General features: G+C 38.4%; 1 protein-coding gene across 1 annotated transcript; it reads left to right on the top strand.

The window, feature by feature from the left end:
• The first annotated feature begins 2968 nt into the window (after window positions 1–2968).
• On the top strand, window positions 2969–10100 carry LOC138043842 (DBH-like monooxygenase protein 1). The gene is made up of 3 exons (XM_068890326.1): window positions 2969–3399; window positions 7115–7264; window positions 9375–10100. The coding sequence occupies exons 1-3, from the start codon at window positions 3103–3105 to the stop codon at window positions 9627–9629; spliced, it is 702 nt and encodes a 233-aa protein (XP_068746427.1). The 5' UTR covers window positions 2969–3102; the 3' UTR covers window positions 9630–10100.
• The last annotated feature ends 6028 nt before the right edge of the window (window positions 10101–16128 follow it).

The raw sequence follows: 16128 nt of genomic DNA, 5'->3' as shown, positions 1-16128 counted from the left end.
AACATAAACATTCCGTGATAGGTAAATATTTCAGGGTCGAGCATGCCTTAACACCTGACAATTTAATTAAGAACTTTAAAGTCCTCAAGAAATGCTGTGGCAAACTCGATTCTTTGATATTTGAAATGCTCTTGATGAAAAACAAAAGATCGAAACTGAATACGCAAGCGAATTCCATTCACGCGAAACCTTTTAATACATGAATATACATATTTTCTTTTCTTTTTCTTTTTTGTTCAACATGAATGTTTTCATGTAACGTTTGCTAACGTTTGATACCACGCTAATCTTGGACGGTTCTATAGAATCCCTTGAAGAATCTTTAAGACTATTAGATCTTTTTGGAGAGGTATCTGGTCTCCGACTCAACTGTGATAAAACAGAAGCTCTATGGATCGGTTCAAAGGTAAACAGTGCTCTTAAACTCTGTCCTGAAAATAATTTTAAATGGCCTAAAGGAAAAGTTAAAGCTCTTGGTTTTTGGTTTTCAAGTCGTCGGATTCAAATATAACAGTTTCTCATAATTACATAGATAAAGTGGAAAAAGTGAAAGCGATGTTAAGTTGTTGGAAATTTCGTAGACTTAGTCTGCTTGGGAAAATTACAGTCATTAAAAGTCTTGCGGTATCACAATTGGTGTATATACTTGCGCCACTTCAAACAGACCATAAAGCAATTAAAGAGATAAACGTGCTCTTTTATAAATTTTTGTGGGACGGAAAAGGGGATAAAATAAAAAGAAATGTTATGATAAACGATTTTTCTGAAGGACGACTTAAAATGATTGATATAGAGTCTTTTAATAAATCTCTTAAATCATCTTGGATTAAAAAATATCTTGATCCTGAAAATAGTAGTTAGTAGCTGGAAGTCTTTTTTTGATTTAGAACTTCAGTCACATGGAGGAAAGACGATATTTTTAGGAAACCTTTCTAGGAAGGACGCGTGCTGTTTCATTGAGGTCTCAGACCCTTTCATCAAAGAAATTCTTGAAATTTGGTGTGAAGCTTCCTTCACCGAAAACTTGACAACCGAAGCACAGTTTTTATCTTCACCTCTATGGTATAACTCACATATAAAAATTGGAAATAGACCAGTTTTTTTCAAAGACTGGTCCCTTAGAGGTATAACCGAAGTTAAGCACATCCTTCATAACCTTCATAACCTTCAAGTTCCTCCCTTAAGTTATTACGGAATAATTTCGGCAACTAATTCTCTCAGTAGGCAAAGTGAAAGGACTAATGCTAGATATGAGAGCTTCCTTTCAAAATTTCTAAAAAACTCAAAACCCTCTAGATTGATTTACAAGAAGTTAGTATCAATAAAAAGTGAGCTACCAACTCTAAGTCAAGAAAAATGGCACAAAGAAATTAATCTGGAACCCGGTCACAAAGTCAACTGGAAAGCAGCCTATGTCTTGGCCTTTACATGTACCAAGAGTTCAAAACTCATAGTTTTTAATTTTAAATTCCTACATCGACGACTTTCAACAAATAGTTTTCTTAAGAAAATAGGACGTATAGATAATGAGAAATGCACCTTCTGTCAATATGGTAGAGAAAGCCTCTTTCATTTATTTTGGGAATGTAGCAAAAGCCGTTGTTTTTGGAATCATGTTTTTTCATGGATGCAGGCCTGTAAAGTTGTTAGTAAAGAATATGCTTTTCAGGTAGATACTTGCTTGGGACTGAGGCCAGATACCTCTAAATACAATTTGCAAATTAATTTTTGTTTTTTGACAAGCAAACATTTCATCTGGCTGTGTAAATTTAAAGAACAAAAGCCAATTTTTGAAGAATACTAACGGCATCTACAATATATTCATAAAGTAGAGAAGGAAGATACAACAATGCGAAAGAATTGGGAACCGCTATTGCTTCAAAAATAAATAAATAAATACAGAATCCAGCACCTTGTTCTCCAACTGTACAGACAATTCCGATCTTGTAGAGTATAATAAATTGGTCGCTCCTCTCAAAACAAGAGCACCTCCTCCTCTTTTTTTTTTAATTTATTTTTATTCATTTTTATTTTTATTTTTTTATTTTTTATTCAAACATATACTGGCAAAAACTAGCGATAAAAGCGTCCGACGTTTCGGCGACATCTTGGCGCCATTGTCAAGGGAAACTAAATTAAATATGCGATCTCAAGAGAAACTAAGAGTCCAGAGTCATTAAATTTGCATGAGTTAAACAAAGACCTTAGCCCGAATTGAGTCTGATTTTAATGACTCTGGACTCTTAGTTTCTCTTGAGATCGCATATTTAATTTAGTTTCCCTTGACAATGGCGCCAAGATGTCGCCGAAACGTCGGACGCTTTTATCGCTAGTTTTTGCCAGTATATGTTTGTCTAAATTATTGTTAATTATTTTTTATTTTATTTTATTTATTTTTATTTTTTTTTCTTTATTATGTAAACATATTCCGTGTTTGTGGGTGTGAGTGTGTTTTGTGAAGGGAGGGGTGTTTGTGCTTTCAATTTAATTAAAAAAAAAAAAAAAAAAATTGATATCTTTCCAATTCATCGGCGCTATTTGGGTTTTCATTGGTATTACCAAGGAGAGTTTTCAATGTGTTTTCAATGTCTTGCCATTCGGGTTATCTAATGCACCTTACTGTTGCACCAAAGTGCTTAAGCCTGTAAACGCTGCCTTAAACGCAAATCATGCCAAATATTTTTTTCCAAAAGAACTATGCCACGTAATTTAAGGCAAGTAGAAATGATGTGAAAATTGTTGGTCTTAATGAGCTTTATTTAATGCTATGCACGACATTGGATTGACATTGGCGGGTTGTTGTGATGTTCAAAGGCAAATATTCCCGCTGGTTATTAAGACATTAGGTTGCAGACCTTCCTTTTGTCATTAAAATCTGCATCGACTCCACTGCTTTCGCAGCCAATAAAGAAACTGCTATACTTAATCTAGGCAGGTGGTATCGTCATCGGTTGTTTTAAAATGCAAGGGATGCCAAAGATCAGTTTATAAACAGTCAGTCGACGCTCTCTGAGCAACACAGTTTCTTTGGAATACTCAGGGAAGAGCTCTGATATTGACAAAGCTTGTACCATTTTCCCAACAAGTAGAAGAGCGTCAATCATGAAAGTCACTCATCAAATCACCTTTGTCTTGGCACTGGTTGTGTTCTGCTGTGCTGTCAGCGCGGATATGCACGACGGGATGATGCACTACGCGAGTCTCAAGTCTTCCGATGGGACTTCTTTCGAGTTGCAATGGGCCTACAATAACGACACTGAAATGCTGTACTTCGCAATGAAGTGCAAAAACACCGGTTGGTGCGGAGTGGGTTTCAGCACCACGGGTACTGGTGCAGGCATGAAAGATTACGATATTGCCGTTGGTGGATACAATAACAGCAACACCCCATATCTTTTTGTAAGTTTAGTGTTTAGCTAGTAATTTAAGGCTCTTTTTTTTCATCATCTTTCGTTTCTGTCACCATGTAACTGCCAAATCTCTCGCGCGTTTATTGTCTAGTGTCTTAGTTCCTTAAAAAGGCGTAAGAGCGATTCAAAAAGCGGAGGGTTTCCGCGATAGATTTGTTCCCCAGTTTTTTCTGATACATCGAGTTTAAGCACCCCTTAATTATAAATAGAGGGAAATCGCCGAAAATTGTTCGTTTGGAAAGCTTGATTGTAATTATAAGCCAAGATCATCGGGGTTTAGAGATGTACTGTCACTTTGACAGTTAATGACAGTTTTCTGTTTGGTGTTCGCTGAAAATGCGATAAATCACCTGGTATACGTTTTGCGCAAATTACCTAAAACCCTGATCATGATACCCTGACTCTGATACTGCACGTTCGATAAACTGCTTCAATGCAGCAAGAGTTCACTGGGCTTTCAACTCAATGAGTTGCTAAGCCACTCGCTAAATTAAATTTTACAGTCACTTTTTATCGCACCAAGTCTTTCCTAACTTCGTTCGTTTTATTCGAATTTTGCGGGGGATATTTCCCGTTCAAACATTGTCATCAATTGTCTCGTGTGCGAGGTATCGGAAAGCGAGCGAATCGAAAATAAAAGTGGACCTACGATGAAGAATCGATCCTTTGCTAATCGATACAACTGGTAATAGATGCAACTTGCCATCTCCTTGCCATTCACCGATTAATAAATTCGAAATTAATCAATTGAATGTATGTATCAAATGTACGGTGAAATATAAAAATGCTGGTTGACGAGGAAAAAAAGCAAAACAGAGATCTTTTGTTTAATTTTGTTTTGTTCAGAGTCACCGAAGAGATCACGCAATAATGACAATCACTTCCACATGCATTAGTCTGAAGTGTCAGCCGTCTCCTCGCCTACTCGCCCCTTTGGCGGGTTTGGGCGAGGAGACGGCTGACACTTCAGACTACCGCATGCATCCGAGAAACAACCCAGGACGCGACAAACTGACGCGATACAGAATGAGAACACGGATTATTTTTATAGTTTAACAATTGACTAGTTATTTCTGTACACGCCTTCCACATGTTACAAAATACCAAATATTAGAATGAGTGAGTCGGCCCTCTAACGCAAGAATGTTGTGTAACCACAAATTCTCAATTTTTTGTTCGCGCAAATGATCCATTTGTTTCGCAGATCTCTTTTATTTCTGATGAGGCCTCGTTTGTTTTTCCCTTTTTTTTGTTTTGTCCTTTGTAACACTGCTCTCGTCATCCACAATATGCAATCTGCATTCTTTTCTCTTTTCATTTCGTCTTGTTTTGTCTAGTTTTTGTACATATAAAAGTTTAAGGATATCATTAGCATCCCACGCAGACATTCTTAGGGGGATTCGTCAAGCGTAATTTCGCTATAAGACGCTTTAGACGGCCCAAGAAGGCGAAAAAACACCATACATGAGTCGATTAAGGTTTCACTTAACTTTGTTGGGATATTCAGACCGAGATGTGATTTAGATGTGTAATTTTCAGAGCTTTATTCATAACCCTCATATATTCTCTTCGTTTCATACAAACAACACATAGAGTGGTCTGCCTGTGCTGAAACGAGCCGAAATTTACGCTGACCAATCACAACGGACGTTCGGCCCAGATTCTGGAAGTGCACTTTAGACCCTGAGAAATTTTGAGTACGGTCACTGCCAGAAAATGGGCTTCGTGTGATCGCAATTCTTATCAAAGAGAAACTGGAGCATATAAATTTCATGCTTTGGCTTAGATGTTTTGCGGCTCTTCACAGAATGAGTACGGTGGATATTTTCAAGCTTTCTTTTCGCTACTGTCCTAGTTGCGTTCGTTGCGTGCAGTTCAAATCAACTACACAGTTCAACAGTTCAAATACACTCGCAATACTTAAATATTTGCATTCGTATTTATATATTTCCACGGCGCTTTCAATTTTACTAGTAGATGAAACGAGACCATACTCTTGCTAAGCACTCGCATTTTGACTCGTGAGAGTGCAAATGCATAACCCACCGAGGAAACAAAATTAATGTTTCTGAGGAATATTATGAAAAGGCTTCGTCCCTTTCATGATTCATCCAAAGAAGAAGTTTACGCATTGACGCTCCCAGGAGAGATCTGCACAGCGCTGATTGGTTCCTAAGTAACCCGCACGTGATTTCCAGATGGCTCTTTACGTTCGTGGGAGAGGAACGCGTGACGAATCCCTAAGAGTGTCTTCGCGGGAGGCTAGTCCGTGACATATTATCCTACGTGTAGTTCAGTAGGTAGTCTAGGTAGGTAAATGAAAGTGAAAGATGCAAGGAAAGGATGGGCAACAACAAACGTCCATATATTTTCAAATTCCATCAACGTTTATTTGATATGCTATCAATTGAAAGGTAATTTACATAATTATGGAAAATGCGTTGAAAATATGATAATAAAACAGGAACAGGAACATTAACTAGAAAGCAACACATCTTTTGTCGTCATCTTTTTGATCCACGCGCTTCTGTGAATAACTGTGGTAAATATGATCAAAGATTGTTTGAAAATGTTGATACTGAGATTGTGCTTTAGCTTTTCGAGGTTGCGGTCTAGCAATTTGTGGGCCGAGTCTGTCACCTCTGTTTCTGATTTGTGTCCGACAAATCGTCGCCCCTGTTTCTGATTTGTACCTGAAAAATCGATTTCTAACCTAGGCAATATGATTTTCGGAATGATTTCCGCACTGGTCCCTACTTCATTATGTATTCAGAATAAATAATTATGCATTCTGCATTATGAACGGTTTGTATTTGTACTCTGACGTTGTCGTTCAAACCTCTTGGTATTTTCACGTCGTTGTTATGTAGCGTGAGGCAGATATACGTGCTAAAATGCGTGCCGCACGTGCATCACGACTATTTTTCCTCTTTTAATCAAGAAAATTGTTTTGTGGCGTCGCCGTGGCCGTGGCCGTCGTCGTTTCTTTAAAGTGATACTCTGACCAAAAAGATCAATTATTCTTTTTCTTTGAATTTCGAAACGATGTTAACTAAACAGTAAGTGACCCAAGTTTTAAGCCTTGATTTGAAAAAGACACCTGTTTATTTTCGCTGGAATTTTCCTATTTAATTGCCCGCCATTACTAACTTTAAAATACTGTGAGAGCTTGATTAAAGGGGCTAGGTCACGCTATTTTAGGTAATTTTGTTTAATTTTGTAATGGTGGAACGTGAAATCCAAAAGTTACACTCTAAGTTAACAGCCTTTGGTTAAAAATCAAAGCTCAAAATCTAGCCAGTCAGGTGTTAAGCAAACACACTTGCAAAGTCTGAAGAAAACAAAGAAGTGATAAATCATAGCACCACTTTAAACTCCCTGTTGCATTGCACTTGAATGCCATCACGCGTTCTCCAAAGTTCATGCCGATCACTCATTGAGGTTGGAAAAATAAGAACAGGCATTACTGAGGAGAAGTCGTGCACGCAACGGGATGGGATTAGCGCCCATCCCTTCCGCCCAAAAAAAAAAAAAAAAACACTAAAAAAACAATAGAAACTATGAAAAAGCAGCCTTCGTGTTGCCTTCGGCTTCGGGCAGCCTGTTGTCGTGTTTTCGGTTCATTACAAACGCTTACACAGTTAACTTTGCATTTTCTCTCCCCTTTTTTTGTTGCTGAATGTTTTTCCTTGTCTTTTGGACAGGACTACTGGAGTACAGCTAAGGTACAGCCAAGCAAAGATTCACAGCAAAACCTGACCATTCAATCTGCCAGCCAAATGGGCGAATATACGATGGTGAACTTTACGAGGCCAGCAAATACTACTGACATGATGGAGGATGTTCAGTTTACGGTAAGACTAGATCAAGAGATACGTTCACTGTTAATGCTGATGGGATCAATTTTTTTCTTTGCTTGGGGAGGATTATTTTAACGATAAATCAGTCAAACCAATAGCAAATTTTTCCCTTTTGCTTTACTGCTAAATCTGGAACAAAAACTGGACTCTTGTCGCGGAATACTTATCCGGAGATTTGGAGAAATAACGGAGCGTTAGAAAGTGTGCGCGATGTTGTTGTTGGCAACCTCGTTCCCAGAGTTTTTCCCTCGGAACGAGGTTGCTTTGTTGGGGATGACTTGGCCAACCTCTCTTTACTTTTTACTTTTGCGGTTCAAGCGCCAATTTCAAATATAAGATGATAGATAGCCAATTAGGCGCCGAGTTAGCTCTAATCATCTCATATCCAACAAGCGCGAGGATCGTTTCTAAAACTACACACGAATGACCACGAGTGAAAAATCGTTAAAAAAGTTGAATAAATAAACACCACAACCGTATCACTTTGTTTTGCCCCGACGAACCTCGTTCCCAAATATTTCTACTCGATGCTCAGGGTACGAAATCTATGGCCAATATGGCCGCCGCGCGATTAAGCCCATGTTCTAATCCAATGTTTTAATCAGATACGTCACATTAGATAAACTAACACTGGTACTAATTTGATCAACTTGAACTTGAGATAAATCTGTGGAACGTGAGCGATACTCGAGCGATACTCGATACTCGTGAGTGCGTTCCCTCTTGTTTGGATCGGATGTAGATCGTTTGTACTTAAACTGACTTATTTAACTAGAACATTAACAATAATATAATAAAACAAACGTAATATATTTTGTGTTTAAATAGAGGATATTACATGGCCGCTTGGGGATACGAATTTTATCTTCTCTTGCTGAAAGTATCTCTGACTCGTTCGCTTCGCTCACTCGTGAGAGATACTTTCAGTAAGAGAAGATAAAATTCGTATCCTCAAGCGGGCATGTAATGTTCTGTTTATTATATAGATATTGATGAAATGTCCAGATTTTCAACAACTTGTTTTATTCATTTTCGAAATGATGAAAAAGTGGTCACCAACCGCTAAAACACGCATGTTGTGTAACATGAAACAAGATATGAAAGTTATGAAAATAAATCATGATAACGTAAAATTTTGCAATAAAAATGTTAATGTAATAGAGAAGAATTATACTGAAGCACAAAAATATCTTACAATGAAGACGAAGCTCGTGTTTTATTGGCTAATCGTGTTCGTTACCATGACGACACCTATCTCCTCACTTGTGAAAGATAAAAATGATATGTTCACTGCGCGCGGTGAAGATATGATTTTTTAGTAAAAGAAGAAATCCTGGTATTTCACCAATATCTATATAATAATTTGTTTTATGAAATCTAAATCAGATATCAAATTTATATAATTAACCATCGGTTGTTGGAAGCCTGGTTACTGCTAACCGTTGGTTAAAAGGTATTAAAACCTATAGGTTTCCATGGTGTTTATCACTGGTTAACGCTATACTTACTTGCTTTGAGCAACCCGGGCCGGTGAGACGCTCTTATGTTCAGAGGTTTTATTCCTGTGACGTTAAATGCGTGAGCACATTTCCTTCTTTACCTATACGAGAACGTTCTCTTATAGGAATACGGTCATTTTCGCGCCCTTTGGGAAAGTACTTCTACGTTCTGCTTAAATCAATTGTAAACCTCACTAACATCAAGATATTTGTTTTTTGGTGTTGACTTGGGGATACTCGAAAAAAGCCGAATGCTCCTCGTTGCAAGAGACGTTCCTACGACCGTCCTTCCGATTCCTAGTTCGGATGTTCGAGCTCTACCACTAAGCTATAGGAGCCTCGCGGGAGCCAGGCCATTAAACTAGGTTCATGTGACAATTGTCCCGCCACACTGCTAGCTCTATAAAATTGTCGAAATGGAGCATTTACGCGATTCTCCATTTCGCGGAAGATCGTAGGTTCGACTCCTGCAAAGTTTCCGAGTATCCCCGAGTCAACTGCAATATAAAAAAAGAAAACGTCAAATCTCTTTATCTCATAGAGCGGCGTGTACATGAAACATCTCTTTCCGTGCTCTCTGACATCATTTTTCATTTAATTTTCAGCCCGATACTGAAGTTTGGGTTATGTACGCTATGCACAGTACCGATGTCGCTGAAAATGGCGTGACGTTTTCGAGACACTCGAAAAAAGACAGAATATCAGATATCGATAAATACAACCTGATTAAGATGGCATTAGCCGCTGACGGGCACGGTCACAGTGACGGGTCATCAGCGTCGACAAACATTTTCAGCGGGACATGCGCTGTTGCCAGTGCCCTATTGTATTTAGCTGCCCACTTTGTTTTGTCCTTTTAAATCGGCACAGCTGGCGCTTTATTTTGCTTAGTGTTAAACGTTGAAGCTTCATCTTGACAACCATAAGCTCAACATTTCGTCAACCAGTAGAACTGTTTTTGCTTCCAAGGCCAAGAGAAGATAAAGGGGGAAGAGAGGGCATCCCCCGTATATGCCCTTTTCCATAAGTAATGTGTCCCAAGTTATTTTTCGATCGACTCCTACGCTGTACAGATCCCAAGGGGATTAGACAACAGCCAATCATATGGAGGGAATGTGTTCATTGAGCGTGGACTATCCACGCGGAACACATTCCGGTCATATCACTGGCTGTTGCCTAATCCTCTTGGGATCTGTACAGCGTGAGAGTCGATCGAAAAATTACTTGAGACATATTACCTTATATATGGGGAATGCCCTCTCTTCCCCCCTTATTTTCTCTTAATTGCCCAGACTGATTAATAATAATAAATTCTGGTTACATTCTCGAAAGTCACGACTGTTTTTCTCTTTCGTTCTCGGATCCTTTTTACGAGGGAGTTTACAGAAGAAACGACGGCGGCAACGACAACCCCACAAAACAATATCATTGGTTAAAAGAGGAAAAATAATCGTGCGTTGCTAGGGAAGTGAAATGTTACTTCCGGTGACTGACGTCATCATAAAGTGAGCTGACCAGAAAACCCATTCACAAGCAAAAATCACCGCACGAAATGTTGTTTTCATCGAAGGTTTTTCCTCATGCTCGTTCTCAGATCAACTGCGCATGCGTAAACAAACTGACTTCCGGTTTGAGAAAAAAACCTAAATTTCCTCCAAATACAGAACGAAGGTAAGCATTGATTTTTTCAAATCATCTTTTTTGAAAATTTTTTGGGTATTTCAGTATCGTTTATTTCTCTAAAAAGAACATTTTTCAAAATAAAGAGAGAACCATGCTTGGCTGGATGCAAAAACGAATACAAATTATGAAACCACTGGTTTAAATCTTACCTCACTAATAGAAAGCAGTTTGTGATGGTTCGAGAGGGAAAGTCCACTAGTCGAGATCTTTTTTGTGGTGTACCTCAAGGCTCAGTCTTAGGACCTATTTTGTATTTACTGTATACGTCACCGTTGGGGGACATAGTTAGATTTCACGGGATGTGTGTTCACTTCTATGCAGACGACATGCAAATTTATCTTTCATTTGAGTCATCTTCGACGGTTGACAAACTTTCTGCTGTTTCCTGCATTGAGGCCTGCATTAGTGATATAAATAAGTGGATGCTGTGTAATAAGCTTAAGCTTAATAATAGTAAAACGGAGGTGCTAGTCATTGGAGCGCGACACCACCCTCACCCACAGCTTAATCTTTCACTTGTTGGCGATGAGCATGTAGTACCTACTTCATCCGCGAGAAATTTGGGAACCGTCTTTGATGAAAACATGACACTTGAGTCTCACGTCACTGCTATTTGTAAATCCGCTTTTTTTCGCATTAGGAATATTGCTAGAATTAAGCGATATTTGTCGCAAGTGAATATTAAGACTCTAATTCACGCGTTTGTTACTTGTAAGTTGGATCACTGTAATTCGCTACTGATTGGTCTTCTCTGCTACCTAATTAAGAGGTTGCAGATGGTTCAAAATTGTGCTTCTCGGTTGGTTGTTGGTGGTCGTAAATACGACCCAGTTACGTCAGTGTTATGTCAGCTTCATTGGCTATCAGTTGAGCAGCGTATACTTTACGAGATATTGCTCCGAACTTATAAAGCTCTCAACGGTTTAGCCCCCCTATATTTATGTGATATGCTTGAGCGTTACATTCCTGTGCGCAGGCTTCGATCATCTGATAATTATCTTTTAAGCGTTCCTCGGTACCATCGTAAGAGTTATGGTGGTAGAGCTTTTTCCGTTGTAGCTCCTAAATTATGGAATAATTTGCCACTATAAAGTTAAGCCCTAATGTGAATGTGTTTAAATCTAAGCTTAAGACTTATTTGTTCAAGTATAGTTATTATTGATAGTATTTCTTAGCTTTTATTGTTTTTTTAATATTTATTTATATTGTTGTAAAGCGCTTTTGGACATTGGACAAAGGCGCTATAATATAAATGCCTACTTATATTATATATACTTATATATTAAACACCCAAATTGTGTAGCACGTAGACAAACTTAGAGTTTTCTTTTATTGGTCACGTGACCATGGGCTTGGTCAAGCTTTCTCAAGTTAGTGATTCCTTTGCAGCTAAAGAACTTAAGAAATTCAAAAGCAGCAAATCTACTGGATAACAAAATATCCCAGCACGACTTCTCAAGGACGGTGCCGACGCACTTGCCACACCCCTGGCAATACTTATGAATAGATCGATAAATGAGGGGTCTATTCCCGCAAGCTGGAAACATGCCGTCGTAACTCCAGTGTTCAAGTCTGGTTCAAAATCTGATACCTCCAATTATCGCCCAACCTCAGTTCTGCCAGTCTTTGCGAAGATTCTAGAAAAGGCAGTTCACGAAATGGTGTATAATTTCTTACTAAAGCACAAGCTCCTATCTTCTTATCAATCGGTTTCCGTCCACTACATTCTACTGCTACCAGCCTAATCGATATTACAAACACTATTCTGCACAACATCGACAAAGGAAAACTTACAGGCCTGGCATTTCTGGACCTATCTAAGGCTTTTGATACCCTCGACCACGAATTACTACTTACGAAATTGGCAGATTTTGGCCTACGTAAGTCTTCAGTGAATTAGTTCAAAGCGTATCTTACAAATAGAACCCAAAGTGTTAACATTAATGGCATTCAATCTGACGCTAAACCCATATTATATGGTGTGACCCAGGGGTCTGTCTTGGGACCTCTATTGTTCATAATGTACATTAACGATCTACCGTCAGTAACAAGTACTGTAAAGTCCATCTTTACGCTGACGACACCCTGTTGTTTTTTGAAAGCAGTTCTGTGCAAGCCATTGAGGCTGCTCTGTCCCAAGACCTCGACCACGTTGTCGGATGGTTGAACCAAAACTATCTCATGTTAAATCACTCGAAGACCAAAGTTATGCTTATGGAAACCCACCAAAAACTTAGCTCAGTCCAGTCATTCACAATTAGTGTTAATGACAAAGATCTTGAAAGGGTATACAAATTTAAATATCTAGGCGTTATTCTGGATCCATGACTAACATGGAACGATCACATTGAAAATATCGTAAACAAAATCTCGTCCCGCCTTGGAATGCTAATTAGAGCCCGAAAAATCATCCCAAAAGAAGCTTGCATTACTCTGTTTAATGTTATGCTATGCTATGGTTCTACCGTTATTCGATTACTGTTGCGTTGTGTGTGATGGTTGCGGCCAGGGAAACAAGAACTACCTTGACCGTCTTCTCAAGCGAGCTGCGGGAATAATTGCAGGGCACAAGGCTACCGATACTGATATACAGCAAACATTAAAGTGGCCATCCCTACAATGCCGCAGAGAATACCACAAGTGCATACAGATCTATAAGTGTATCAATGGCCTGGCTCCAGCATATCTACTAGACGACTTCCACTCCTCGGAGCAGATCCATAACTACCACACTAGAAAAAAGACCTTATCCGCCGGCCTCTTGCCAAGACTACTAAATTTCAAACATCTTTTAAGTACAATGCCGCCATGATCAGTCTCTCACTAGTTTTAAACTGAGAGTCAAGAAACATCTAAATCATCTTAGTTAATTTTTCACCTTCATGAACTCTTCGAATGATTTTTTTTTGCTTTCATTTCTATAATTTATTACTTATTCATATCATTTTGTACAGATCTCCATTTAAACCAGCTATGCTGAACTGGAATTTTTGTATAAATAATGTATATAAATAAATGAATAAATAAATAAACTGTCATTAAGAATTGACATGCTTTCCCCCGCCCCCACAGTCATAAACTTTTTTCTCATCCCCCACCCCTCCAAAAAAGGGAAATTTAAGTTGGTGACCCCCCCCCCCCCCCGACCCCAAGAAAAAACATATTCCAAAGAAAACTCAATTAAGTCAGCTATGCATGCTGAGCAGAGTTGCATTCTGTCTGCGCGTGCGCGACTTTGAGATCTTTTATGAGCAGCAACCAAAGTAATGGCTGTCTCCGTGGCGAAAAGGTTTCGAGTTCGTGTCGTTATCTGTGTCGTTTATCTTCCTTGCCTTACTTGTAGACGGTGTCAAAAGATCGAGAAACGGTTGGGCTGTTCATGACAAAACGTCACAGGAAAATACTTTCGAATAATAAGGGGAAACCAAGTTATTTTGGTCTGGAACTCTCACCGAGTCAGTAAAATTGCGAAAGTTGCAGAATTGGAAGGGCTCTTCAAATACACATAACTGCCAGACTGGACTGACATTTTACTGCGTTAGTTTTGATTCCAAACTTCGTGTCTACCTCTCTGCTCTGTAGGGCATTCTTGTTTGAAATGTGTTAAAATATCAAGAATTTCAGCTCTATTATGAAAATAAATGTTCACACCCAAAGTTTACGGTAGCTTAATTGCCTTTTTTGGTTTCAAGTTTGTTGGCATGAGCGTGAACGAGCGTGAACGTCGGGCCAAAAACAGCAGCTTTGGCCAAATTATGGTCTGAGAAAACAGCCAAAAAGTAGAGAGTTGGCAATTTTACAACGGGAAAAATTTTTAGAAATTGTGGAACGTTTGAAGCTTCTAACAGAGAGTAAGTCAGGTTAAGTCTTACCTCCCATTTGAAAATTACGTAGCTTACATGATGTTAGCTTCAGGGAACTAGAGCAAGATAGCTCAGGGTTAAGATTTTGAGTTTAAGCACATCCCAAATCCCTAGGGATCTAAATCTGAGGACCTGAAATAAATAATCACTGTCTAAGGGCATAGCAAGGTCTATGATTCCCATGTTTTACTTGAACAAGCTGCCATCTTGAGCCTTGTACACCTCTCTCAATCTGTAAGAATGATCTTATCACCTACAAGCAAATTTAGTTCCCCCTTCTGTGTTCATTTCCAAAGAACCAGACTATTCAAGTTGAAAATTGATTACAAAATGACAACAGGAAATTAGTAAGCTCTGACCAGACCAGGCCCAGGGAACAAAGCGATGTTAAGAGTGACCATAGTTAATAGATGTAGGCTGGTTATGAAACTCGACAAGTTTCTTTGTTTCATGTTTTTGTTCGCTTTTTTGGCCTTGACCCTGCACAAAACCCGACAAAAACAGGCTTTTTTCGGCAGGATAACCAATCAAAAGCTTCGACTAATTTATTCGAAATTAAATTGTGAACCAAAAACAAAAGATTGTGCAGGGTCACGGTCGGTTCAACATCTAATTGCGACTTTATTGTTCCTGCTTTTGAAATTCCCAGGGTTTCATAACCGGTCCCTAGATTAACTATGGAGTGACACACCAAAGAGTATTCCTTTTTTTAATATCAAGCTCCAAGCTTTTTAAACTTTCACAAGTATAGAACTAAAATATAACTTAATTTGTTAGTCCTTCGGAAGTATAAGATATGAGGAAATGGTCAACAACTGTATTCACAATAAATGGATATCAAAAACTTAATGATCACCACGAGTGTTTTTCTTCATGTCAACTTCCTGGTCACCTTGCTGAGACTATGACATGCAACATTTTATTATGTAGGATGTGACTCCAACTGATGAAATCTTAACTGTACATTGAATTTATAGGCAACTAAGAATCCCATTTGTATGAGCCTGATGAATTCAGCACATCTGTCAATTTTACTGCAAACAAATCAATGATCTATGAGTGTTTAAGATTCCAATCATAACCTAAAACTTCACGAGCTTCAAATACAGCTGTTTCACATAACCAATCTGCCTGTTTATCTTCATTCACTACTGGTTCTCAAGGTAACAACTTTCCTCAAAACTTGACCTCTCAGCCATTACTTCTGTCCATTGTTCCAATAATATTGTTGAGCCACTGCACATCTCTCTAAACAGCAGAGAACATGCTGTCAGTTCTTTTCATCCTAATTTTTAATTCTGTATATGAAACAATCTTTCCAAAGCAAGTTTAATAATAATAATAATAATAATAATAATAATAATAATAATAATAGTTTAATACTTGTAGTGCGCAAATTCCATTTACATATGATCAAGTTTACTGATAAACCTAAGACATCGAGAATTATGTTTACTCTGGAACTTGTTTATGGATACTGGACACTTTTCAAGAAAATGTGATGAAGAAATTCTTCAAGTGCTACCATGATCAAAAAATCATTTTCTTTTTTTTTTTTGTCAGATTTGGAAAGCGTGTTTGCTTAAAACCCGACTGGCAAAATTTTGAGCGTTGATTTTTATCCAAAGGCTGTTTATTTTGAATTTAACGTTTGGATTTCACGGTCCGCCATTACTCACGTTCAAAACTGACCAATTGGACCTCAGAGGGTTTGATCTAGGGAAAAGTGACGTCACTGACTCAGTAGCTTAAAATTTCAGCGTGTAAACACAACTTATAATATATGTAAAACACGAGTTTAAAAATCTGAAAG

This window comes from Montipora capricornis, chromosome 3 (assembly GCF_036669925.1).
Source record: "Montipora capricornis isolate CH-2021 chromosome 3, ASM3666992v2, whole genome shotgun sequence".
Lineage (NCBI taxonomy): Eukaryota > Metazoa > Cnidaria > Anthozoa > Scleractinia > Acroporidae > Montipora > Montipora capricornis.
Note: the sequence above shows the minus strand (reverse complement) of the source record. Positions and strands in the feature narration are given on the sequence as shown.

Coding starts and splice junctions, on each gene's coding strand:
- LOC138043842 (XM_068890326.1), top strand. CDS start 3,103: ATGAAAGTCACTCATCAAATCACCTTTGTCTTGGCACTGGTTGTGTTC. Junction 3,400..7,114: donor GCAACACCCCATATCTTTTT/GTAAGTTTAGTG, acceptor TCTTTTGGACAG/GACTACTGGAGTACAGCTAA. Junction 7,265..9,374: donor TGGAGGATGTTCAGTTTACG/GTAAGACTAGAT, acceptor TTTAATTTTCAG/CCCGATACTGAAGTTTGGGT.